General features: G+C 44.2%; 1 protein-coding gene across 1 annotated transcript in view; it reads right to left on the bottom strand.

Moving 5' to 3' along the window:
- Nucleotides 1–522: 522 nt before the first annotated feature.
- DDHD1 (DDHD domain containing 1) overlaps nucleotides 523–27,069 on the bottom strand; it is a 65,931-nt gene continuing 39,384 nt past the window's right edge. Inside the window, exons 5-12 of the mRNA XM_041458524.1 lie at nucleotides 25,262–25,368; nucleotides 24,854–24,960; nucleotides 15,215–15,477; nucleotides 13,774–13,849; nucleotides 9,463–9,612; nucleotides 7,275–7,527; nucleotides 3,720–3,899; nucleotides 523–1,595 (exon numbers count right to left, since the gene is read on the bottom strand). Coding sequence (XP_041314458.1) covers nucleotides 1,414–1,595; nucleotides 3,720–3,899; nucleotides 7,275–7,527; nucleotides 9,463–9,612; nucleotides 13,774–13,849; nucleotides 15,215–15,477; nucleotides 24,854–24,960; nucleotides 25,262–25,368 — 1,318 coding nt within the window. The 3' untranslated portion in view covers nucleotides 523–1,413. The remainder of the gene's footprint in view (nucleotides 1,596–3,719; nucleotides 3,900–7,274; nucleotides 7,528–9,462; nucleotides 9,613–13,773; nucleotides 13,850–15,214; nucleotides 15,478–24,853; nucleotides 24,961–25,261; nucleotides 25,369–27,069) is intronic.

The raw sequence follows: 27,069 nt of genomic DNA, 5'->3' as shown, positions 1-27,069 counted from the left end.
TCTGTTCACACAACAATTCACCAACACCACAGGTCGGGTTTTGTGCTATTTTACAGTATTTTGCTATTTTAACTGAAGTTTAGGCTCTGCAGCTCCCATCCAGATCACAAACAGCTCAGGCAGAGGCAGCTCTGAGGGCAAATATCCAACACTCCTGCTCCAGAGCCTTCCACGTTGCTCTGAAATCCCAGCCATGACCCTCTGGTGTTTTATTTGGAGAATATTCCCTTTCATCCCAACACTTCCCTCTTGACTTCTGAATTAGTTTCAGATACAAACCTAATCTAAATGTTGGTATTCTCAGGCCTCACCAGGTTTATTTGATGGTGCCTCTCTCCCCCTGCACATAAACACACACATCCATGTGTTTTTATACAAACACACACATGTATGGATTTAATTATGGTAAACAAAGGACAGCTGGGTCCTCTGCAAACCAATCTCATGTGCCTGAGAAACACTTGGAACCTGAAAAAGAAAAGGCACTTACCTCTGAGAAGAAAGTGACTGATGTCATTTGTGTGAAACCACAAATATTTATTTTTAATGAAAAAATACTTAAAGTGTGCCACAGTGTCCATATATTCATTTGAATAGTAGTACAAAGATATGTATTTCTGAGAAAAAGTCTTAACACTGTAGAAAATAAATGTGGTTCTTAAATTATGTCAAAAGAAATCAGTAAAAAAGTAATGTTTTATACACTGGAATAAAATGAAACGATTAGAGAGAATAATAAATTATAATTACAGTATTTCAAATATTTGCCTCATGCTTTTTTTTTTTTCTTTTTTTCTGTTCAGCATTAGTTTCTAAACGTGTCACATAGGATAGGACCTCAGAAGCCTGCAGTCAGAATGGGCTTCCAATGTGGGGATAATTGGATGTGGAGCTGAATAAAGTCCTGGAAAAATGACACCACTGCTTGTTATTCACAGGTACATAAAACACCAGCACATGGCAGGTTTAGGTTTGTACTGAACATGAATTTTTTTTTTTCTTTTTTGTTAATGGAAATCAATTTAGGTTTGGTTTGCTGTTATTTTTTTTTTTTTTTTAACCCACTATTTTTTTTTTTAAATATTTTAATGAACTAAACAGCAATTATGGTCATTAACAAGGATGTCACCCAAGCACAACTGCTCATGGGATGCTACAATGCTGTCTTGGCTCTTTGTACAGTCCACGTTGACAGGAATTTGGAATCCTTTCAGGTCTAATTCAGCACTGCAAAACATTGAAAACTATAAAGTGCTTTAAAATACAAATAACTTCTCTTTAGAAATAGGAAAACCCCCCAAACATGCACTTAAACCTGAAACCTCCATGCCACAGGTCCTGCAGCTCTGCAGTCAAACATCTGCTTTGTGCCATTGGTTTTTAAAGTTTCCTCTCCTGTCCCCAGTCCAAAATTCAGATGGTGTCTAAGTTGGATTTGTCAGTCTCTTCTTGGTCTTGCTTGTACATGAAGGTGAGGAGGAAAAGGGCAATATCCAGAGATGACCAGTAAGCAGTGTGGGATGTGACTGCAGACCAGTATCTGCTCTCCACGAGACCTTCCCTGAGCTCAAAGTCGATCCTGTGCTCCAGTTCCACTGGGAAATGAACAAGGAAAGCAACGAGAGGGATGTCAGAGCTGCAAAAAGCCCGGAGTGTTTCGGGTTCTGATGCTGGACAGACAACACATGTGATCTCTCTGTGTTTACATTGCACAGGGCACTCAACTAAATCGAGATTTAATAATATAGAAATACATTTCAATGCACCTCCTGCATTTAGCACAAACTTAAGAGTGGTGCTAAGTGGAAAAAAAAAAAAAAGACAGAAAAAAGGCAATTAAACCTGCTCTTAGAGGTCATTTCTGAATGATTTTGTGATTCTCAACTTGGACAGGTTTTTTTCAAGCAGCTGTTTTCCTTATAGTAACTCTATAAATATATTTATTTATACTTGTTATGATAACTACAGAGAAAAAGCCAGCAAATGCTGAGGCCCCACTAGGAAGCTTTTGGAAATAAATGGATTTCTTGCATTTTTAGTATCTATACAAGGAGACTACACCCAATACTACAAGCCCTTCCTGCAAAGTCATCCCTCCACAGCTCTGCCCTTTTAATATCCTGATTATTCCAAGTATATTTCAGCAGATACCCTTCTATTCCAATGGCTGCTTTGATTAATACCACATTCACAGCAATTACCACTGCATTTTAACTGGGCCAACGTTAACCTATTGCTAAGGCACTTCAGCCGTCAGAAAACCTCCACCAGGAGCAATAAAATAAAAAAGACAAAAAACCTAAAAGCCTGCTGAGCTACAAAAGCCAAAGCCCCAGACTGAGTCTAAAATGCAGCCGTTTATCACAGGCAGTTTGAAGGAATTTTAATTCTTGGCTGGAGGAGCACGGACGGGGAGCATCGCCCCAGCGCCGGCACACACGGCCCAGATCTCCCTGCTTCCCCAGGAGCATCACCCCACTTTGCAGCAAGGACAGGCAGCCAGAGCCTTGGAACACCAGCAGACAAGCAGAGTCATTTCCAAGAAGGAGAGTTTATCCAAAAAACCCCAGTGGCTGTGCTGTGCAGGAAGGCCACTGCGAGAGGCCGGTACGGGAGCTTGGGCGGGAGCCAAACCCCAGCACAGCCCTCTGAGAGCTGAGCCTTCGGTGGGGATTGCATCATTCAGCTCCCAGCCCCGCCAGCCTCTGCTCCACGCTCTCCTTCTATGGAGCAGGGATGGGTTTCCAGCAGGGAGGGATGTGGGATCCATGCAGGAAGCTCTCAGTGTGCCAGCAGCCCCGAAAGGACCCCCTCAGCAGCTCTGTGATGTTCCCTGCCCTGCTTCTCTGCTTCCCTCACGTCTAACCCAAAGTTTCCTGCCCTCAAACACTGACTCAGACAGGTTATCTGTTGCAATTCGTATGAACAGACAGCAATTCATCATGTGAATGCTGTCACAGGACACTTGTGACTCCCTCAATTCTAAAAAACCCTTGTGTCCTGCAGCAGTGCCAAGGGGGAGCTCAGAAATAAATCCAAGGATGAATTTCCTGAGAGGAAGTACCTATGCTTTTCAAAAAACCCAGCTGCTAAAATTGCACTTTCTGTCCTGAGCAGTTCAGATCAGGACAAGGGCAGCTTCTGTTTCCAGTCATACGTGTCCTAAAAGCCAGATTGCTCCAGAATGGGAAATACATGGGGCAATTGGACTTTAGGTGGAAAAAAGGGTTTAAACTGTCAGAGGGCAGGGTTAGATTAGATACTGGGGAGAAATTCCTGGCTGGGAGGGTGGGCAGGCCCTGGCACAGGGTACCCAGAGCAGCTGTGGCTGCCCCTGGATCCCTGGCAGTGCCCAAGGTCAGGCTGGACAGGGCTTGGAGCAGCCTGGGGTGGTGGAAGGTGTCCCTGCCATGGCAGGGGTGGGATGGGATGGGCTTTAAGGTCCCTTCCAATCCAACCCAGGAACAGATTCACAGAATCCCAGAATGGTTTGGATTGGAAGGAGCCCTAAAAATCATCTCATTCCACCCCTGCCATGGCCAGGGACACCTTCCACTGTCCCAGGCTGCTCCAAGCCCTGTCCAAGCTGGCCTGGATATCCAACATTTATTAATTTATGGCAAACCCACAACAGCAAACCCTGCCATGTGCAGTTATGGCATTTCCAGGTCCCCACCCCACTCTTGTTTCCCTGGATCCACAGGGTGGGCATCACTCACCTGTGGGTTCGAGGAATCCCGAGCTGCTGTGTGGCAGAGGTGGGGTCCCAACAGTGGTGGCCTTCTTCTCATCCCCCTCAGGTCCATCTTTCCCTGTCTCCATGGTCTGGGGGGTGGCACTGGACCGGCCAAACCTGGAGAAGAGCATCCCACCGAGGCCCTTCCCGATGCTCGCAGCTCCTGCATCCAGCACGCAGGGAGAAAACAACCCAGGATGCATCAATCAAACTGCAAATTAAAATCACTGCAAATTAAAGCCACTGCAAATTAAAGTCCCTGCAGCAGCCGTTAATTAGAGCTGAGGGATGGGAAACACTCCTGGTGCTTTCCTAGGGTGGGAACACCTGACTGCAGTGGGCTCTGTTTATCCCCAAACTCGTCTTGTGTACAAGCAGAATCTCTCATTTGGAAGCTGTATTTAGTGGGGAAAAAGATGCATGAAATACATCTGCAGAGAGAAATCTGGTACTTTGAAGGATGTGTTGTGATTCCTCTTTCATAAATTCTAAGACTAAGACAAAAATGCTTTCTAACAATGTTGGTGCCTTTTGCGCTTAAAAATCCCAACAGCACATTTAAGACATTTCTCTTATTATTTCTCTTATTATTATATTCTTATTATTTCTTATATTCTTATTATTTCTCTTATTAATCTCTTAGGTCTACTGCCCTAACAGAGCTTTAAAAATGTTACATCATCTTTTAAAAGGACTATTTGGGTTGCCCAGGGATATAAAAGTTAAAGTAGTTTTGTCCTGTTTTATCCCGACTCTGCTGCCACCTCATGGACAAGACATTAAAGTTACTACAGCAACCCCCCAAAAAAGCCACTCTGCTCTGAAACACCACGTATTTCTACTTGAGGAAAAACTGCTTTTATATTCTTATTTGATTGGGAAGACTCCTGGCACGAGGCTTCTCCCAAATCCCACACAGAGAACTAAAGAAAAGCCTTGAGTCAACACAAACTGCAAGTGCACGATCAAGTATAAGCTCCAGTAAAGGGAATTTAAGCTCACTTAAACCAGGGCTTATTTTGACTCAGAAAGCCAGAAAGGAACAGACTTTGTATTAAATCAGCCAGAATTTCCTATTGTAGAACCATGAGTTAAAGGGAACTGTAATGGGTTATATGGTGTGATTTTTCTGCTGTTGGCCAATACCAGAAAATGCAATCAGAAGACAAGCTTTAATTTAATTTTTTTTCCCATGAAGCAGAGTGGAAATTGTTAAATCAGTGGGATGTTACTTCAATAAGACAGACAAAAATAAGGCAGCAATAGCACAAACTAAATCATCTCCCCCAAGCTTTGACTCTAATGCATGTAAACTGGTTTTTATTTCTAAGTAAATGTCAGCTGGGATTAAACCAAGCTAGACACCTACAGAACCCACTGAAACCATCCTCTGCCAGCAGGGATTTTGGGGGTTGGAGTAGATCTCCAGAGGTCACTTCCAAACTCAGCCACACTCTTGATTTTGTGCAAGGGACAGGAATAGAATCAGGGAATGATTTGGGTTGGAAGGGATCTCAAAGCTCATCCAGTTTCAATTCCCTGCCATGGGCAGGGACACCTTCCACTATCCCAGGCTGCTCCAAGCCCTGTCCAGTTTCTCTTATTAATCTCTTAGGTCTACTGCCCTAACAGAGCTTTAAAAATGTTACATCATCTTTTAAAAGGACTATTTGGGTTGCCCAGGGATATAAAAGTTAAAGTAGTTTTGTCCTGTTTTATCCCGACTCTGCTGCCACCTCATGGACAAGACATTAAAGTTACTACAGCAACCCCCCAAAAAAGCCACTCTGCTCTGAAACACCACGTATTGCTACTTGAGGAAAAACTGCTTTTATATTCTTATTTGATTGGGAAGACTCCTGGCACGAGGCTTCTCCCAAATCCCACACAGAGAACTAAAGAAAAGCCTTGAGTCAACACAAACTGCAAGTGCACGATCAAGTATAAGCTCCAGTAAAGGGAATTTAAGCTCACTTAAACCAGGGCTTATTTTGACTCAGAAAGCCAGAAAGGAACAGACTTTGTATTAAATCAGCCTGAATTTCCTATTGTAGAACCATGAGTTAAAGGGAACTGTAATGGGTTACATGGTGTGATTTTTCTGCTGTTGGCCAATACCAGAAAATGGAATCAGAAGACAAGCTTTAATTTAATTTTTTTCCCATGAAGCAGAGTGGAAATTGTTAAATCAGTGGGATGTTACTTCAATAAGACAGACAAAAATAAGGCAGCAATAGCACAAACTAAATCATCTCCCCCAAGCTTTGACTCTAATGCATGTAAACTGGTTTTTATTTCTAAGTAAATGTCAGCTGGGATTAAACCAAGCTAGACACCTACAGAACCCACTGAAACCATCCTCTGCCAGCAGGGATTTTGGGGGTTGGAGTAGATCTCCAGAGGTCACTTCCAAACTCAGCCACACTCTTGATTTTGTGCAAGGGACAGGAATAGAATCAGGGAATGATTTGGGTTGGAAGGGATCTCAAAGCTCATCCAGTTTCAATTCCCTGCCATGGGCAGGGACACCTTCCACTATCCCAGGCTGCTCCAAGCCCTGTCCAGCCTGGCCTTGGGCACTTCCAGGGATCCAGGGAAGCCACAGCTTCTCTGGAAAAACTCAGGACTTCCCCATCCTCACAGACAATTCCTTCCCACTATCCCATCCATCCCTGCCCTCTGGCAGTGGGAAGCCATTCCCTGTGTCCTGTCCCTCTCTCCCTTGTTGCCAGTCCCTCTCCAGCTCTCCTGGAGCCACTCGAGGCACTGGAAGGAGCTCCAAGGTCTCCCTGGACCCTCTTCTCCAGGTGAACACCCCCAGCTCCCATCCCATCTGCAGAGCTGCACCCCAACCCCAGGGAGCAGCAAAGCTCCCCAAGGATCCCCCATCCCAACCCAGGGACAGAGGGGACATGACCTGTTGGAGTTCTGGATGCTGAGAATTTCAGACTTTCTGTGCTGCCAGGCTCTGACCCCCAAGAGAACACTGCATTGACCTGAGGCTGTGGAGAAGCTTCCAAAATGGAATGACAGAACTGGGATTGTGGGTGTGGGGTTTGATTAGAAGTGTGTGATATCACAGGAGGGAAAACTTAAGAGTTTGGGGTTTTAGAATAGTAATGTATGTAGAGCAAGATGGAGGTTTTAGGGTGGAGGTTGGTCCTTCCTCTTCCCCTTCCTCTCCACGGGTTTGGGTGGTTTTGTGTAATTGGATAAAAAGTCCACATTGCGGACTTTGAGTGATTATTTATTGGGTTAAAAGTGAAAATAATTTAGGTGTCATTTCCTAATTGGATAATTTAGCCTTAAAAGACCTTGTACAGAAAGCTAGTGAGCCATTTTACAGCTTGTCAGCAGAATGCTGCAGAACTCACCACTTCCAACACAGACAAGCAACAACAAACACCCAATCCTGGACACGAAACACCACCCCAAGCCCCTTCAATCCCCCATCAGAGACAGAAAAAGAAGCCGAGAACCACCAGCCACCCAAAGTGCTGCCTGTCCCCTCCCAGCCCAGGGACACGGGGGGCATTACCCAGGATGCTGGCTTTGCCAATGTTGGTGATGGACTCGCCGTAGTGGCGCCGCACCATGACCGGGGACGTGGTGGGGCTGGGCGCCGCCGAGGCGCTCTCGGGCTCCTGGGCTGAGGTAGCTTCTTTGCTGGGGTTCAGGAAACTTGGCTTCATGTGCTCGTAAGGAAGGGGGTTGGCCGTGTTGTACCAGTGGATCTGCACAGGTGAGATGTTGCTGTAGTGTTTCAGGATTAAGGGTTCTAATCTGTAGGCCTGGAAAGGGAATTTGGAGGAAAGATCAGTGCTAGGAGGCCCAGACTGGGGGAAAAAAAAAATCAGTTTTCCTTCCCATCCAGAGCTCCCTCCAACCTCAAATCCAGAATATCTGTCCTAAGCAAAGCCTAGGAGGTGACACAGAGGTGGGGTTACAGTGTAATTCACTTTTAGTTTCACTGTCACTGCCATATTTTCTGGAAAAATCCCTTTGCCAGGATTTCTCTCCTGAGAAGCCTCAGAGAAAAATGGAAACAATAATTATCTGATTTGCTCCTCCTGTGTTGTGCTGCTTTGGAATGTGGTTTGGACATTGTTTAGCAACAGGTGCATGTTTGATTGGTTTCATGTGAATTGTTTTGACTTAATGACCAATCAGGAAAAAGCTGTGTGGGGACTCTGGAACGAGTCACGAGTTTTCATTATTATCTTTGTAGCCTTCTGTCTGTATCCTTTCTCCATTCTTTAGTACAGTTTAGTATAGCATTCTTTAATATAATACAGTATCATAAAATAATAAATTAGCCTTCTGAGAACATGGAGTCAGGTTCATCAATTTCCTTCCTTCCACAGTTTCACAGCCTGGAAGATTTATCAGCTGCACAGTTGCTTGTGAGCTCACTTTTGCACATCTCTGCAACATCTGCATTACAACACTTGTACCACATGTTGTTACCAACACACAGGTTACTAACAGGCTGTGTGGGGACTCTGGAACGAGTCACGAGTTTTCATTATTATCTTTGTAGCCTTCTGTCTGTATCCTTTCTCCATTCTTTAGTACAGTTTAGTATAGCATTCTTTAATATAATACAGTATCATAAAATAATAAATTAGCCTTCTGAGAACATGGAGTCAGGTTCATCAATTTCCTTCCTTCCACAGTTTCACAGCCTGGAAGATTTATCAGCTGCACAGTTGCTTGTGAGCTCACTTTTGCACATCTCTGCAACATCTGCATTACAACACTTGTACCACATGTTGTTACCAACACACAGGTTACTAACAGATGGTTTCACTGAGAGAACAAACTTCGTGTAAAGTTAAGCTGATTCTAACACAATAAACAGGAACTGGCTATGTAAACATTTTGTTTGATGGCTCTTTGTTGATCCTTGTGCAAACCATGAGTTATGTTTATTCAAAAAATATTTTCCTATTGATTATTTATTTATCTTTGTCCACTTAGATGCAGAAAAGCATCCTGCATTTCTTTATTTTAAAACTAAGTGAAGTTACTATTTGCAGAGTGGAGCCAATTGTCCCTAATAATCCAGGAAAATTCTGGAGTAGCTGGAGCTGAATGTGACCTACTTTAATTAGGAAAGTATCCCCAAATTGCTGTTGTAGATGAAATTCCAGATCCAATTTGCATCAGAGAAGTTACCAAGGGGATGCAGATCAAAGGTCCAGTAAGTGATCTGGTAACAGCCAACACTGGCTGCTGTGGAATAAGGAAAAGGCAAAGCTACACCAATAATCCTCTCCAAATACTATCAACAAACTTTTACTTGTAGGATCCTTTGGGGAAAAAAAAAAATCAGTCTTTGCTTTTCTGTATTATCTTGTAAACTGTTTGTGAAGCCTTTTTTAACAGCAAAAATATCTTTGGACAGATAATGTTTTAATGGAAGCCAGGAAGTTAAACACAAAATCCTTGCCTGAAAAAGGATTATTTCTTTAAAAAAAAATCAGAATAATCCCAAATCTTATGGTTATTACTATGAAAAGCAAAATATATGTTATTTACAGCAATTATTTGTAGGAAATGCAATTCTAAAAGTTCCAAACCCCAAGCCATTGTATAATAACCATGAACAAATAATCCTCTGCTGGAACACACTGGTGTTGACTCACACACTTTGAAGATCCCACATCATCCCAGAGCTTAAAACCAGGCAAGGTAAAAGCTTGAGACTGCAATTAAAGACTCACCACTGGATCTGTTGGATGGAAGATGTTTAGCAGGCGGTTACAAATGGTTCTGGGCAGGATGTGGTCCTGGCTGCCGCTGGTGCCGGGACGGATCCCACGCAAGGCCAGGAACACAGCCAGGGGGGATCCCATACAGAAGAAATTCTCAACCTGGGGAGAGATTTCATCCATGTTAATAAGGATGGGAATGATGTTTCCTAACTCTGGATTTGATTTCTCTCTCCGTTTCTTGGTTTCAATGGAGGGATTCAAAGTCTTGGCTGGTCCAGCTTTTCATAACATCAATAAATGAGGCTTAAACTGTCCTTGGCTGCTCATTGGGGTGCTAAAACCAAAAATCAAGTTGGATATTTGAACTCAGAGAGGCCCACCAGCACTGGCAAGGATGGAGCAAGAAGGGTTTGGGGGACACTAAAGAAAAACAAAGCCTGGATGTGGCACTGGGGGCCAGGGTTGGGTTGAGCTGTTGGGGCTGGGTTGGACTCAATGATCTCTAAGGTCTCTTCCATCCCAGTGATTCTGTGAAATGAGTCTGATTTCTCCTGGAGCTTCCCAAACCAGCCAGCCCTCCTCATTCTTATCCTAACCAAGTTCTCCATGATTTGGAGAGTGAACAGAATGGTGCTTGTCTCCAGTGCCACCATGTCCCAGGAGCAGGCACAGCCCACAGGGACACACTAATGTCACCCAAAGCTGCTGTGACCTCACTGTCTAGTCCTGCCTCCAACACCAACTGAGTAAATCTGAGCTGCCACATCTGAGAAGTCACTGAACCTGCATTTTGGGGTCAATATAACCAACCTGATGTCAGGATTCAATGCTGACCCCTCACTACCAGCCTCAGGCATCGCCTCCTAAAACCATCAAATGGAAAACTCAGTGGTAAAAGATATTTACCCAAGTCAAAATTACCTTTCAACCTTTATTTTTTTACTTGAAGAGTTAATTTTATCATCATCAGATGCTCAGCCAGCAAGAGAAATTGCTGGAATCTTGCTAAATGCACGTGGAGGATCCTTGGAATGCCATGTGCCTTCCCTGTATGTCAGCACATGGAATGAGGGCATAGGAATAATGGTCCCTTTCATCTCTTGGATTCCAGTGCTGCACAAAACATTCCTCCTCCTCTGTCTTGGCACTGGTACCACCCCTCTTCCTTCCAAAAGAAGTCCCAACTTGATGGAAAAAGTAAAAACTAGATCTTCAGCATGGTTATTCCATCTCCTATGCAGCACAGCACTGCTCTGTCATTAAAAATGTCACTTGGTGCAAAGCTCCTTTCCTCAGCCCAAGTTTTACACATTTCTTGTGTTTTGGCAGCTTGGACAAAAAGCTTTTTCATCTTCAAACACAACAGAAAGAGACATTCCCAGTGCAATCCTTTAAATTGAGTAAGTAACCTCTAACCCTGTCCATCTGATATTCCTGTATCAAGCACCTGAAAGGCACAATTATGGTTTTTCTGCTTTAGGGAGGAATCAGACAGTGCCTGCCAGCTTGCTCTCAGCAGAGGACACTCTAAAGAGACTGGGAAAACCCTCAAAAGGTTAACTGGTTTCAGTGGTTACAAAGTGTGTGGCTTTTGTCCCACTGCTGTCCCATCATTTCTACTGATAAACAGTGCTGCAGTCCCCATCCCTGGAGGGATTTAATATGGATGTGGCACTTGGGGACATGGTTTAGTGGTACACAGGTCTTTTCCAACCTTAATTCTAGGATTCTTAACCCCAAATCCTTTAATCTACAGCCATTAGACTGCCAGTGCTGTTCCAAGGTGGCTGAAGATGAGGCTGCTGCATTATAAAACCTACTGGGAAAAGAAGATCAAAATCTTTCTAGAAAAAATTTATTGATTTTGGTGCTTCTCCTGCAATCAGGAGTGGGGCATTTTCCTGTAAATGTTAACAACACAGGAGATGTGTTTATGAAATGACCTTTGAGAGAACCCCTCTCCTGGTTATGATTAATAAACAGAAGACTTAATGAATTTATTTGTATTTTAAGCAGAAGCTGAGCCAAGCAGCCATCCATTCAAGTTAGCACTGCAGCATTTTCATAATTAAGTGAAGGAAAAAAAAAATAAAAGCTGAATGAGTCAACAGAAGTGAGGCAGCAGAGCCCTTTTGTGCTGGGCACAAAGAACACGAGGTTCAGGCTGGACCTTCCCCCAGAGGAGTTTCTGCAGCCATGGCTGAGTGAGAAGTGCTGAGGATCCCTGAAGTCTTTTGGGCCAGGACATTGCAAGGCCAGATTTAAAGGGATTTCCACTTCAGCCCTAAGGAGAAACTGAGGGACATCCTGCTCTCCTCTTCCCTACCATGACTGAAATTTTAAAGAATTTCCTGTTTTCATACACCAGAGGCATGAAGGGGGTGGTGTCACACCATGTTCTTCAGCCCCTCGCCCTTTAACTCCAGCTCCTCTTCCAAGGCTGGTGGGGAGAAGGCTGTGATTCTAAATCTTAAATTTACAAGGAGGTGTTGGCTCTGCTTTTAACTCCCACTGCTCCTGTTGGTCCAGCAGGTAATTCCATTATCCCATCTGAGGAGAAGCAGAGGAAGAGAAACAAAAGATCCCTCCCCTCATGTTCCCACTCTGGTGGCTTGTCCAGTATTTTATTAGAGTACAACACACCCCATATGTTTATGTTTTGTGGGGTTTTTCCTCCCTGTGGAGTCAATAATTTCATTTTCTCTAATATTAAGCATGAACCAAGCAAACTGCTCTATTTCTTCTTGCATTTATCTTGCCAAAAGCAACTTTGTGCTTGCTCAACATCAAGCACAACTCTCCTTCACGTGGCACCAGCGACTCTGTCCCATCCTGGGAACCCTGATTTTTTTTCAGTCCATGGCAGAGCTGCCATGAAGAGCCAAGGGATGGGTGGCTGGCTTCTGAACAAGGCTGTTCTCCTTCAACAAACCAATCACCCTCAGTGAGCTGAACTGATGAGCAATCCTATTCCAGCCACTCTGCTGAAATCCTCCCTTGCCATCCTTTCCATGGAAAGCTTCTCCCTCTGGAGCTCTGCCTCATGCCATGGGAGTCACCAGTGTGAAGCTTCACTAGAAACAAAACATCTCCCTGTCAGCAAGGGCAAGAAAAAGGATGAACTGCAGTGGAAATGCTGCCTGAAGATTACAGATCTATCTCATCAATTCAGGTAGATAAAATCCTCTCATCTAACGTTTCTTCCCCCTTTCTTTCCTCCTCTCCATCTAAAAAGCAACTCTCCAAAAACCTTTCAGTTTAAAACCAACTGAGTGAAGAATAATCCTTCCCAGAGCTGGGGGAGGACCAGCCTGACTCCAGCTTCCTCGATGGGAGAGATAATAGCCTGGCACATGCTTCCAAGCAGTTATGAAAAGGAGAAGGCTGTGACAACATGAATTATGGCTGGTTTCCTCTTTTTTTAAGGCTCAACATTGACCTTGGCTTCCAGGAGACCTTCTGAACTCATAAGGAAAGAAAAATGGCAAGTTAAAAAACAATAATCCATTTTATTCTCATCTATCATGTCACATTTTTATGGTTTAATACTTCAGGATGGAGTTGAGCAACTCCAAAGTGTTGCACATCCCACCCAGGAGCTGGAAAATGCCTTTTTCCCAAAGATAAGGAATTCTAGCAATTTGTAAAGCTGATTAGCAAGCAATCTGCTTCATGAGATTGAAAGTGTGCTAACTGTCAGAGCAGAATAATTTGGAAGGAAAATCCTCTCCTGGAGGAAATTCAATCAGATTTGCTCAGAGATGTGACATGTTAGAAGGAGTCCCCAAGGAAGATGGATTATTCAATGGAGTAGAAGTGAAACTGTTTAAAATATGTGATTGATGTCATCTGCCAAATCGTTTTTGCCTTCCCACAGAATTGTGTGTGTGTATAAGAACTAGGTTTATGTAGTAAAGGTATTTATTTTATATATATAAAATCAATATATTTACATTTATGTTTACATATGTCATTATAAACATATATAACAGAATCCCAGAATGGTTTGGGGTTGGAAGGAACCTTTTAAAGCTCAGCTCATTCCAACCCCCTGCCATGGGCAGGGACACCTCCCACTACTAGACCAGGTTGCTCAAAAAGTATTACAAATATAGAATTGCAATAAATAACAATAATCTACGAATACAACAACATTTTTACATATATGTGTACACACACTTCATCCAATATCCAAATTATTCTGCCAAAATCATGTCTAGGGACATGGGAAAAAATAAAAGTAAGCAGAATGACTCACACTGCAGGTGTATTTTTACAGCAAGCAGAAAAATTCAGTAGAAACCTCTTGAACATACATACCTTAAATTTTAAGACAGGTGGTTTTGATATGGTGGATGCCTTTAACTCATATAACCTCTCTTCTATCTCTCTCAACCTAGAAAATAGAGATCTTTCTGAGATCCAATAAAAAATGCAGCTTTAACCTCTCTGATCCAAACAGGCATTCCTGTGGGGTCCAACAGTTTTGTTTGCTGGGAAGAGAGAGGGATGGTGTCAGTATTTCCTGGAGCAGCTCAACTGATTAAGAATCAATGTCTGTCAAATCCTGTTTCTCTGGCCACAGAAGGAATCAATCAACACATGACAATTCCCTGTTCACCACCCCAAGCATCTGCCCACCCTCCTTCCTCAGGAGTAGCTGACTCACCTCCCGTTTCCTTGGTGATTTTGCAGCCAAATCACCTGCTTTATTTTGTTCTAAACCCCCCAAACAACAACAAAGCCACAGGAAATGGTCTGGGCATGCTGGAGTTCTGTATGAAAGTGGAATTTCTGGAGGATGGTGTCCCACCCTTTCAACTCCCATGAAAAAAAAAGGTTGTTCACCTGCTTTTCTAGCTGGCCTGAATTTAAAAAAGCAGCTACAATGTAAAGCACACATATGGATGGGTAAAACTGTTCCCAGTCCCAGTGAATTCCAGAGGTTACAGGATGTCAGCAGTCTATTTTCCAGCATTTCACACTGAATTGCTCACTGAAGGGACAGCCACTCATCCTGTGCAGAAGTGCCAGCATCAATAAATGATACTTGGGATTTCTGTGGAAGCACTTCAGGGGATGCCTAAGGAGCTGGAGCATGAGTGTGAAAGTGGCCATTTCTCCCTGATTATATGTTTGTGACATGCCTGAAGGGTCATCCTATCACTGCAACACTTCATTAGGTTTCTAAACTTCCCTTTTCTCAGAAATCCTGCACTGAGTCCAGCCCTGCAGCTGACAGAGACATCCTGCACCCATCCCTAGTGAGACACATCCTAATTCCAACCACAGCAGGGCTGCTGCTAAATTAATGCTTCCCATGTACCACCAATACTCAGACTGGTTTCAGGAAGGAACCAAAAGCCTGTGATTCATGATTTGTCATCTCCCACTTGAACGATTGAGGTTGCTAATTTTAGATTCTCTAATGGGTGTCTCACAGCACCACAGTATCCCCAGCCCTGGAAGTGTCCAAGGCCAGGTTGGATGAGACTTGGGAGCAACCTGGGATAGTGGGAAGTGTCTCTGCTCATGGCAGGGGGTTGGAGCTGGATGATCTTGAAGGTCCCTTCCAACCCAAACCGCTCCAGGAGCCTGTGTGGATTCAGAGCTCCCGGTGCTGTGTTTAGCATTTATCACCCAGCCCAGCAGAAGAACACCAGCCACCAAAGATAACAGCCCTGGAGGGCTCTGGAAACACCCAGAGGGTGTTCTCCAGGGCCGTGGTTATCTCCTCTGACCCCTGGGAGTGGGACATTACCGTTGTTTGGTTATGTAAAGTTCCTCGAGCAAACGCCGCTCCTCGTAGCTCATCCAACTCTCCTCCAGCTCCTCCTCCTCCTTCTGCAGCAGCTGCTCATAGAGCCTGACTGGATTCCAGCCAGTCATGATGTCGTAGGTGATGACACAGCCCAGGGAGTGGGACACGATGGAGACCTTCCCTCCCTTCTCCTCGAACTCGGGGTTCCGGGAGCAGAAGAGGGAGTAGAGCCGGTTCAGCTCCTGCTGCAGCCCCTTCACCAGCTGTGTCAAGGGTGAGGACAGAGGGTTTAGTACCCACATCCTGATGCTCCAGTTGATGTTCAGGAATGTTCCCATCCCACACTGACCCGCTCCTGTTAAATCAGGCTGGGAAGATGAGTTTAATCCCATAGCCAGCAGCAATTGCCTGGCTGATGGTCACTGCTCCAGAGGCTCATCCCTCCCTCCAGAGCCACCAGCAGCCACCACACAGGACACGTGGTGACCCTAAAACTGCTGCACTGCACTGCCCAAGGCATCAAATTGAAATAAACACTTCAATAAATGAAACACTTCAACAGTTCAAACACTTCAAGCTGTGCCTGAAGTACTGAACAGAAGGCTCTGAGGTGAGCAACACCTGGTTTTCACTGGCACACCAGTGACTGCTGGCACAGTGGAATTTATCTCCCTTGCTGGATTCTGTTTCATTTTCTGCAGCACTGAGCAGAAGAGCATTCCTCTTCTATCAAGAGGTTCAGCTCTTTTTTTAATTTAAGGAGGATGGAATGAGCCTGAGCCACAAATGACCTGGAATCAACTGTAGTACTATAGCAACAAACAAACAAACGTTGGTCCTACGTTCATGGAGTCTTTGAGAAGCTTATCTGCCCCAAACCCTACACTGCAGGATAAAAAGGTACAGCTTCCCAGAAAGTATTTTAGAGAAACAGTAGAAACCATGAGATTTGGGAGCTGGCAACAAAAACAAAACAAAAAAAAAACCCAACCCCAAAACAAGCGAAAACAAACCCAAAAACCCAGCTTTGCCTGTGAAACTCAGCATGGAAACTGAGCAATGCTTCCAGGCTGTGGCAGGGAGGAGGACAAACAAGAGAGTGCAAATCATTCCCTTGTTAGCAAGAGGAAATTAAAGCTATGGAACATATAATTTCAGCATGATTTTTCAAGAGCCTGAGTCATTACAGAATATAGATATGAATGGCACCAGAAGTGCCAGTGTTTGATACACATTTTAGTGAGTGAGAATCCACACAACAAACCCTCTGCCTGAAGCACTGTGAGATGATTACCAGAGCCCTGCAGCAGCTTGCAGAAAGGAGTATCAGAACACCCATTTTCAAGTATTTTTGACTGTGATTCTGCCTCTTCTTCCATTTGGGTCTACACAAACTTTCACATATGAACAGGCAGAGAGCTGGAGCTGGAAATGTCAATCAGGATGAGCTGTGGCTGGCTGGTATTTTCTCCATTTAAAAAGGTTTTGATTAAAACCCAGAAAAAAATAGCAAGAATCAGTTGAAATCGAAGTGTTTGGGGATTCCTGCCAGGAATAGGTAAATAATCTTCTGGCATCATGGCATTTCCATTGTAAAGGTCTGATCTTGCAATCATAAAACAGAATATTTCTTGGAAAACCCTGGTTGGAAACTGAGTCCAGCCCTGTTTTTAATCCTCCTCCTCCTTAAAAACTTGCTGTTACTGGGAAGTTCAGCACAAACATGGACATAACTAAAAAATGGATTTCCAAATAGGTGCACACGTGCAATTTTGGTTGCACTGAATCCAACAAAATCATCTGATGTTGGTAATTCCTAAACTCCAAATCCCTGAGGTATTGTGGAGGGGAAGGTCTGCTCTGGGAAAGGCTCCAGATTTCCAGGCACTGGGAATGGTCTGGTTTGCTGCTCTGCCAAAACCAGGAGCCCTCCACCTGCAGTGAGCACTTATGCCTGTTGGTGTCCTGCCAACAGTCCTGTGCCAGTCCTAAGATTAGAAACTGAACCTTTGTGGTGCAGAGTAAGAAAAAAAAAAAGAAGAAAAATAAAAGAAACTGAAAAGAAAATGAATATTCATTTAAAGTCCCACCTTAAAACCTGCTTGGTTAAACAGTATATGAAATTAAAGCAATATTTCTTGGGGGATGATGTTTAAGGTCCCTTCCAATCCAAGCCAGTCTATGATTTAATCCTGATTTGCTTTCTTAGTCCTAAAAAGCATAAAATATTTCAACTTGTGAAAGAAAAGTTTGAACAAAATTTTAGTCCAGTAAATGCAACATGATCTGCTTTCAAATCTTTGGTAGTTACAGCTTGATATATCCCAAAAATCCATCTGAAAATACTTCTAAAACCACTTTACATTGCCTAAAATCAGTGCATTTTTTCTTTGGATTTAAACATGAAAAATATGACTGCCTATCAAATTTTCTCTCCTAAATGGCATCACTGCAGTAAATTTTTTAAGAGCTGATCTTTTTATGCACAGCTTGTCTTTCTACTCCCTCTAAGGAGTCTTAATTAAAGGTTCACTGTTAAATTAAAAAAAAACTCCAAAAACCAAAAAAATACCCCACAAAACAAACTCACTCCCTCCTGAGCCTCCCAAACCCACGACATCCCAAGTGGCTGCTCCATGTCTGCACCTCATGGTTGGGTTACAGGGAATGGGTGCCTCATCCTGAGCTTGCTGACAGCTTCTCCTGCTCCACTGCAGCTCCATCCAAGGAATTCCTGCTGAAATCAGCCCTTTTCCCACTGCTTTCCCTGCTGGCCTCAAACTTCCTGCAGGAATCTCCCAAAAAATCCCAGGAATGGTGGGAACAGTGGAATGCAGCATGACCAGACTCCTCTCTCTTTGCAGCTCCCCTCTTCCATCCTCCCTCCCAGTTCCCAGCTCATTTTGGGGACAGTGGGAGCTGTTTTTCCATCCCAGGTCTCCAGAGGGCTTTCCTTACAAAAAGCCTGGAGATTCCTTGAGATCCCTAAGCCAGGGATTGTGGGTTTGGTCCCATCTGGGTCACCAGAAACTGATTCCTTGTGCAGGCTGCCCTAGAGCAGAGGCTGGATGGAGTTCCAGAATAAAGCAGGGATTGATTCCAAGGATCTCCTCCATGGATCCACCTTGGGCAGCACAAGAGCCCAGCCAGGGCTGCAGCCAAGATGAACCCAAATGGTCCCAAAATGCACGAGCGCTCCCGGGGTCTCTCCCTGGGATCAGCTCTGCTCCATGTGCACATTGCAGTTCAGTGTCCAATTCCAGCTCAGCCCCTGCACTCCCATCCTGCTTGCTTTTCTCTCTCCAGCCCACGGGGTTTGTGCTCCTGGGCTGAGATTTGGATCATTTGTCCTTGGTGCCCAGCTGGAGCAGGAATTGTTTTGTCTCCCTGCTCTGTGCACAGAGCTCACCATCCCATAATACGAAGCCCAGACCCACACACTAAAGCAGCTCAGAATGTGAAAAATATAAAAGCTAAACCCTGAGGCATCAGCCCAACCCATTTCACCACCTCCTAAGGCTTCTCCAACAGACTAAACAGGCTCAAATACCTCCCAAAAGAATCAATGAGGCAGCAGTGGATTGAGCTGATGTTTTTCCCTGTCAGCAGCTCTGCTCCATCACCCCCAGCTCCTCCAGAGGGAGCAGGGAGATGCAGCACCTTTTCCTGTCTGTTTCTGAGCAGACCAAACACTGTTACAAAGAGAACAATTCCTATTTCTTCCAGAAAAGGCTGCATCAAATCCCATCCTCCCAGCTGGCCCTCATTTAGCATCAGCCTGAGGACACTGAAATATTTCAAAGAAAGGGCCTGGAGTGAAAGGATGAGGGGGAATGGCTTCCCACTGATAGAGGGGAATATAGATGGGATATTGGGAAGGAATTCCTGGCTGGGAGGGTGGGCAGGCCCTGGCACAGGGTGCCCAGAGCAGCTGTGGCTGTCCCTGGATCCCTGGAAGTGCCCAAGGCCAGGTTGGGCAGGGCTTGGAGCAGCCTGGGACAGTGGAAGGTGTCCCTGCCCACGGTCTGGGGTTTGGAATGAGATGGGATTTAAGATCCCTTCCAACCCAAACCATTCTGAGATTATCTCTCTCTATCAGCTGAAGTTTTGCCAATAAATCCTCCTTGCAGGAAACTCAAACCTGCAGGATCAAGTTGCTCAGAAGGCAGCAGCTCATATTCAGATTAACTGAGCTTAGAAGCTCTCTGCCCTTCAGAAATCAAATTAAAGGCAGAGTAAGGAATGCACATCCATGGGGAGCTGGCTTGAGGGCCATGCAATTCCAGGGGGAAGCCAAAAATCAGAGTGCTGACCAAGGAACAGGAGGCTGGTCTTGATGAGGCCAAAAATGCTCTTTGCTTTCCCATTTATGTGCCTGGCCTGGCACATGGCTTCCAAGAAATCAAAAAATAACAGCCTATCCCATCCCTTCAGGAATCCTGGTGGCACAGGCCTGGGTTTTGTACACATGGGGAGTCTGAGTCAGGTGACACGTCCCTGTCACCTCAGGCTGATGAACACTGATAAAAAGGGCAGCAGAATCATGTCTTTTATCACCTCCTGAACTCCTGGATCGTGATGGGAACAAGAAATTGTGGAAGCAGTGAGACATCCAGAGGTGCTGCCCTTTTGTGCAGAGCATTAACAGCACCCTGTGCCGGGCTGGAAAAATCCAAACCTCTAAATTCCAGCATCCCAAATAGTTGTTCAACCTCTGAATTCCAGCACCAGCATCCCAAATAGTTGTTCAACCTCTGAATTCCAGCACCAGCATCCCAAAGAGCTGTTCAACCCCTGAATTCCAGCACCAGCATCCCAAAGAGCTGTTCAACCTCTGAATTCCAGCACCAGCATCCCAAAGAGCTGTTCAACCTCTGAATTCCAGCACCAGCATCCCAGACACCAGCGTAACCTCTGAATTCCAGCACCAGCATCCCAAACAGCTGTTCAACCTTTAAATTCCAGCACCAGCATCCCAAACAGCTGTTCAACCTCTGAATTCCAGCACCAGCATCCCAAAGAGCTGTTCACCCTCCTCTGAGGAAAAGCAGCCTTGAAGACACCAGCGTAAATAAGCATGGCTAGCATGCTCCTGGCAAAGCAGAAGGAAATTGGGATGTGTGTGGACAAACACCCCCTGGACACACACCAAGGAGATCCAGAACTCCATCCCCTGGTCCATTTTAGGGGCAGATTGCTGGGATTGAAGGGGGTTTTCAATGCACACCAAAATTACCAGCGAAGAAAATGACATTTTCCTCTCAGTACCCAAGAAATGAGTTTTTTTTTTTCATGAAAACAAGGAGCAGAAAACCCCTGCTGACACCTGAGCACAGCAGTAACACAGAGCTTGAGTGCTGCTCCTTTCTCTGTGCTGTCTCCACAGGATCCTCACCCACTAAACAATCTTCCCACATGAACAGTTTGGAGAAAAATAAAAACAAGAGCCAGGTACCTATGGAAAGGGAGTGCAGCACACCTGACCTGTGCACCCTCTCCAGCCTGAAGAGCAGGACTGCTTCTGCAGGCTTTGTGGGGAAGGAGTGTGAAGGAGATCTGAGGAACAGTGAGCCCTGCAAGCAGCTCTTCCCAAATGTCAAGAGAACTTCAGGAGAAAGTGCAAACTCGTTTGAAATTCAGCCAGCAGGCAGCAGGAGTGGGAGCCAGCTGGAGGAGAAGAGGGTCCTTGAAAGCCAGGGGAGGAGCTGCCAAGCCAAGGGTGGATTGGGAAGGGTTGGGAAAGCAGAGATGAGGAGTTTTTGCTCCACGTGGCCCAGGAGAAGGTGCCAGCAGAGCTGGTGACCCCCAAGGAGACAACAGTTGTCACATTCCCTGATGGCATCACTGGGGGATGCCAGAGGAGTGTCACAACAACAGATGAGAGGCCAGAACGAGCTGTGGCTGTGGGAACAGATGGGAAGGGCTCTGTCTCAGGGATGGCACAAAAAAAGGATCTGTGGAGCTGCCTGAGCCTCTCTCCCAGGACCCCTCTTGTTGTTGAAAAGCTGAACCCAATTTCTAACAAGTCACTGTGCTCAAGATGAAGTTCAGGCACAGCCACCAACCAGTGACTTTACAAAGCTGAGAATACATTCAAGGGCAATCAAATTAACTAAACCAGCCATTAATTAAACCAGCCAAGCAGCTCCTTCACTATTAGGTTCAACAGGAAATGCAAAACCAGTTCTGAAATAGTCTCAGCTTAAAATTTCCTGCTTCCCATCTTGTTTTCAAACACACCTGAATCAGATACCTTTTACTGCTGAAAGGAGTGCACACAGAATGGTATTTCCATTGCAAAACAACCCAAAGGGATGAAAGCTCTGGTAGAAGTTAATACTTGTCCCAAATTTCAAGAGCTTAGTCATTAATTCTCCTTTTAAATATGTGTATAAGGGCAAACCATGAAGCCATTCCAAGGTCAGGACTCTGAGCAAGCTGTTCTAGTGGAAGAAGTCCCTGCCCATGGCAGGGATTGGAATGAGATTATCCCTAATTTCCCTTCCAACATAAACTATTCTATGATTTTAAGGTGGACAGTGAAGTTTCTCCACTTTTGTAGTGCAATATTTGCACTAAATCCTTAGAAACCTTGGGAAGATGGATGTAAATGGTATTTATTCTGCACTAAAGGCATTTTCTGCCAACACATATATCAATAATTCACAGAATTACAATTAGCCTGCAAGTAAGTACAGGGAAGATCAGTAAAAAAAAGGCACTTAACAGTATAATGAAGGTGACAACTCTGCATTTACTATGCAACAATTAGTCTTTCTAATCTCTGCTGCAACCATTTTTTATTATTAAAGAAATATGAAGCTACAGTGGCACAGCTGTGAACCAAAGTCCCCCACTGAGGACACTAAAACCCAAGATTATGTTACCACACATGGACCAGCAAGGTCAGGGGCAGAATGTGAAATGACTGCTCATTTAGAAACAGGCCTGTGTGCATCAGAATATCAATTTATTGCTTTTTCTTACATCTGGGTAATGTTTAAAGAGGGATTTGGTACAGAGGAGGATGCAGCAGCATTCTCTCCCACCAGAACAGCCCAGCTGAATCTGACTGGGATGTTCACAGGGCTGTGCTGAATTATTCATGCCTGCCTGCTATCACATCACATGCCAGCACTCAGAGGCACCTTTTGGATATTCTCCTGCCCCACTGGAGAAGAAACAAGCCCTGAAATCAGAGAGGGGGTCACCCACCACGCTCTGGGGGGCTCAAAGGGGCCATGCAGTGCCCTGGGACAGCTCTGTGCTCTCCTGGGACACCGACAGGACAAGTGACAGTGACACCTTCCCCTGGGAGGACAGAGGGGCTGCCACTTGCAAACCCCTTCAGGAGCTGTCTGAAGAGTGCTCAGGAGCTTTAAAGGAGAAGTTGTGATACTTCTAAGTGGGGAAAGTCCTTGAAAGGGGAAAGGAAATTCCCATCCCTGCTGTGCCCTGGGTGTAGCCCGAAGTGCCAGCGGGACCTGTGCCCCCCTGGCACTGAGGGGAGCAGGGACAGGGTTGTGTCCCTGCCCTGGGCACAGGGGTGACACGGTCACTGGAGGTTATCTGGAATGTTCTGCCAACCCTGGGGCTCCCAGCAGCAGGGGTGGAATGGGATGTTTTTTCAAATCCCTTCTGACCCAAACCAGGCTGGGATTCTGAGAGCCATCAGCTGAATGGCAGCTTCACTCTTCTCCAGGATGAACTCTCCACATTCCTCAGTTTATTTCCCAGAGGCAAAGGAAAGTTTAATAAAATAAGCCCCTTTTGAGATCCTTTGAGGATTTCTGGGTGGGAAGCACTGGAAGTGCCCAGAGTACACAAAGAATTGTGTTGGGGTGATAAAGCAGTGAGCAGGGCCATGAATTCTGAGCAATATGTGAATCCTCAAAGCCAAGGCTCATTTCTGAGCTGGAAGGAGCAAAGTGCCACAAGAAAAACATGCTGAAGATGGAAAAACCATCCAGAAGAATGCTCCCCCTGACACTGCTGTGTCAAACTCTGCAAAGTTAGGTCACAGAAAATAAAATGGGATAAGGAAGAGTAACTTGAAAGTATTGTGGCAAACGTTTCAAAGAAATGAATTTGATTTGATGAATAAAACCAACTTGGTATTTTGCAATCAGATCTAAGCACACTCCTTCCATGTCAGTTCTCACACCCAGGGGATGGTGATAAACCTGTAAAACTGCAATTCTACTGAGCAATGAATTAAATTTTCATGCACTGCTGGCCAGCACACCTGAACTTTACTCACTAATCCATTTCCCCTAAGATGTCCACAGACATGCCAAGCCTCTAATGCAGTTAAAAAAATATCTGTTTTCAAGCTGCCAGAGAAATTTCCATGGCTTGCCACAAAAATTTGTGTTGGGTTCAGGTACACAAGAGGCAGGGAAACCTGAGAGACAGTGGAGAGCCTTGATCAATGAATTCTGCATTACTGAGCAGGAGGGAGGTACAGATTTTGGTTTGAAAATTGTGCTGCCAGTCTAAAGGACTTAAACACACCTAATTTGAGTGAAAGGTAGCATCAAATATCCAGGTAAGACTTAAAAGTCTCACCTTACCCCAGTCTAACCATGCTCAGGGCACCAAGGCTGCAAAAGGATTAACACTACCCCATACACAACACAGCAACCACAGAAAAAAGCTGCAATTCCTACAGAAATTCATCCTAAAACAGCCCCACAGGGCTTTTCCAGTAAGTGTGATACACAAGGGGTGCTGCTGGGGTGAAGCACTGTCCATGCTTTATGGGCTGCTTCATTTATTCAGGTTATTATCATTTATTCAAGGCTTATCATTCTTTACAGGTCACTATAATTTATGATGTTATTCCTGGCTTTTCTCCTCAGGTTAATGGGGTCACTCAAGAGCTACACAGATGGGTCAAGGTGGGATGGGAGCATTCAGGATATGAGCAGCCCCCTAATAAAGAGAGTAACTGGGGATCATTTTGGTGTCCCTGCAAGACAAGTGCACACAAATGCATTTCAGACTGGGCACGTTTGCTCGTGCTGCCATCCCATCTGTCCCCAGAAACAGCAGAAATGAAGTGACAAATACCCACGGATTTTATCAGAGGTAAAAAGAACCTCAGCTCTGTGGGCATCTAGATATGCAGAGATTAAGGAGAACAACATTAACCCCCTTCCCATTTCTCAGCTGTTGATACAGAACCATTTTACACATTTCTGCTCTGAATAAATGCCATGGATTGCACTTTTTGCTGTCTTTGTTCTCCTCTGTTCTTCAGGAGAAGTGAGACATTTCAGGATAAATCACTACCAACACCGGGGACAGGAATTGCTTCAGCTGCTCCATGTGCTGGGCCTTCCTGCACTATCCAAAAATCCTATATGGGTAACTCTGCCAAAACCCTGCTCTGAGAAGGTAGGAAAGGGTATGAAAGTCAATGGTTTGGGAAAAAAAAAAACAAAAAACCCAAACATTTTCTACAATTATCTCTTCTCCTTTCCCTTTTTTTCCTTATGACACGCCTGAAAGTGTTAACACCTTTTACAAAGGTTTTCCTCAGCAGGGAGCTTCCCTGACATTCCCAAATCCAGATTTTTTTCGGCCTCTATGCCCTGCTCTAGTGAATTTACATAAAAACCAGTTTTCCACACTGACCTCATCCCTGTAGAGAGGGCTGGTGTAGTACATGATGTCCATGGCACTGCTGTTGAGCATATCCCGCAAACCCCGCACTTTATCCGGAGTTATGGAGTCCACAGTGTCTGGGGAAAATAAAAAAAGGGAATTAAATCACATCCAGGAGAATGATAAAACAGGAACATGGAATGGTTTGGGTTGGAAGGGACCTTAAAGATCATTCATGGCCAGGGACACCTTCCACTATCCCAGGTTCCTCCAAGCTCCAATGTCCAACCTGGCCTTGGACACTCCCAGGGATGGGAATGTTCAAAGTTGTGCAAACCAAACCAAAGAAAAAGCACAAGCAGAGAGCACAGATGAGATTTCTGGGGAGAATTCTGCAGCCTGCAGCTGCTGGAACAGCAGAAGAACAGAGTCCTGTACCTCCATCGAGGGTCAGCTTTGATCTCCACTCCACTGGAAGGAATTCCACGTGTGTTGCAAGGTTGGAAAAATACTTTTCTTCCACTTTTCTTGCTGTATCTCTCATCCTACAACAAAGAAATGAATGTTTTCCTGTACAGACTACTCTTGTAATTCCCTCAATTTCAAGCTTTTATTAAGAAATGCTTAAACTACCAGATAATGTAAAAATTCTGTGCATTGCATGCTCAAAAGAGACTGAATGTATCACAGTATGGGCTTAACATAATCCACCTAAATTCAACTCAAAAGTATCTGTTAATTCTGGTGGGTTTGGGGCTAAATGTGAAAGGTAAGGATTAGAAAATTAGAAAAGAATTAGAACATCAGAAAATAGAAAACTGAGAATTTCACCTCTGCTTTGAAATCTGGAATCCACTGAAATCAACCATTTGATCAGTACAGAAGGAAGACAATTCAGTGCTTTTAAACACAAAGAAAACTCTTAAAAACATGGCTTGAAAGAGCAGAATTTCAATTTAATTTGACATACTGAATTAGAAGGCTTGAGAGCTCCAAGGGTGAGAAACAGGATCACTTGTGAGTGTTTTAACTTGCAGGAGCAGATGGAGAGGCTTTTAAAAGACTTTTCATTTTTACAGCACATCTGAACAAGAACATTGCTCCACCTCTCTCAAGGGATGAGAAAAACTTAAAATACCTCAACCCCAAAGTATCTCTGACCCTCTCTGTTGTTTGGGGGAAATGGGGATAATGGTAAGTTATGTTATTTTTAAAATATTACTTTATTTGTGTTGTGTGAAAAACCCATCGTTGAAAAAGGAAAAGCAGCATGAAATCAGACAAAATATTAAATATCTAGGCATTCTATAAATAATGAGAACCTTTACCTTTGATTTACCTTTGAACAGCTCATCTTTAAAAATACCCCAAAAGTTAACATAATCCATAAACATAACAGTAAAAAAAGCTTGTGAAAAATAGGAAAGATTTCCCAATAACAGATTTCTCCAAGCAGCTGCTATTTGTAAAAATGAAGAACCACAAAAGAACTATTTTCTTGCAGAGAAATCTCCATGACATTAACAAGAAGCACTTCTCTCTCTAAGTAAACTAAAGAAAGATTATTTTAAAGGTAGCAAACTGACTAAAATTTTAAGTTTTATTTCATTACATCATCATTAAAAGGTTGTAGGTTGTAGGAGGAGGAGAAGTACCCTAAAGGTTTTGTTCTAATTATTATTACTCTTTCTTTTAATTACTATTAATAACTTTTTCTTTATACCCTTTTAAAGTTTTAAACCTACTTTACTTGTCTCTTAGCCCTACCTCACAACAAGAAGTAAATGAGTGCATTCTAGTAAGTACACTGATAATTAACCAACACAAAACCCAAAAACATTGACCAAAAAATCTCCGATTAACAAACCAAAACCACTACAGTCACTCAGCATCCAAAGCAAGGAGTGTTTTATTTTCCTTTCTTTCCTTTACCTGAATCCTGGCCCCAACAGTATTCCTATTTTTGAAGATGAGCACAACAAACCAAATCCAAGTTCCCAGTTCCAAGCATCAAATTTTTATTTATTTCAGTGTTTCAATGCATTTTCCCCCTATTTTCAAAACAACCTTTTAATTAATTCTACAGCCAAAGACACAATGACATTAATCTTCCACCTGCACTTCCACCTGTCCAAATGCTTTTTAGGGAGTTTAATCCCTGAGCTGAGGCACTTTCCTTGGGTGTATTAATGCTCCTCTGTTCTTCAGGAGAAGTGAGACATTTCAGGATAAATCACTACCAACAC

The sequence above is a fragment of the Pyrgilauda ruficollis genome, unplaced genomic scaffold (assembly GCF_017590135.1).
Source record: "Pyrgilauda ruficollis isolate IOZ18807 unplaced genomic scaffold, ASM1759013v1 scaffold129, whole genome shotgun sequence".
Taxonomy (NCBI): Eukaryota; Metazoa; Chordata; class Aves; order Passeriformes; family Passeridae; genus Pyrgilauda; species Pyrgilauda ruficollis.
Note: the sequence above shows the minus strand (reverse complement) of the source record. Positions and strands in the feature narration are given on the sequence as shown.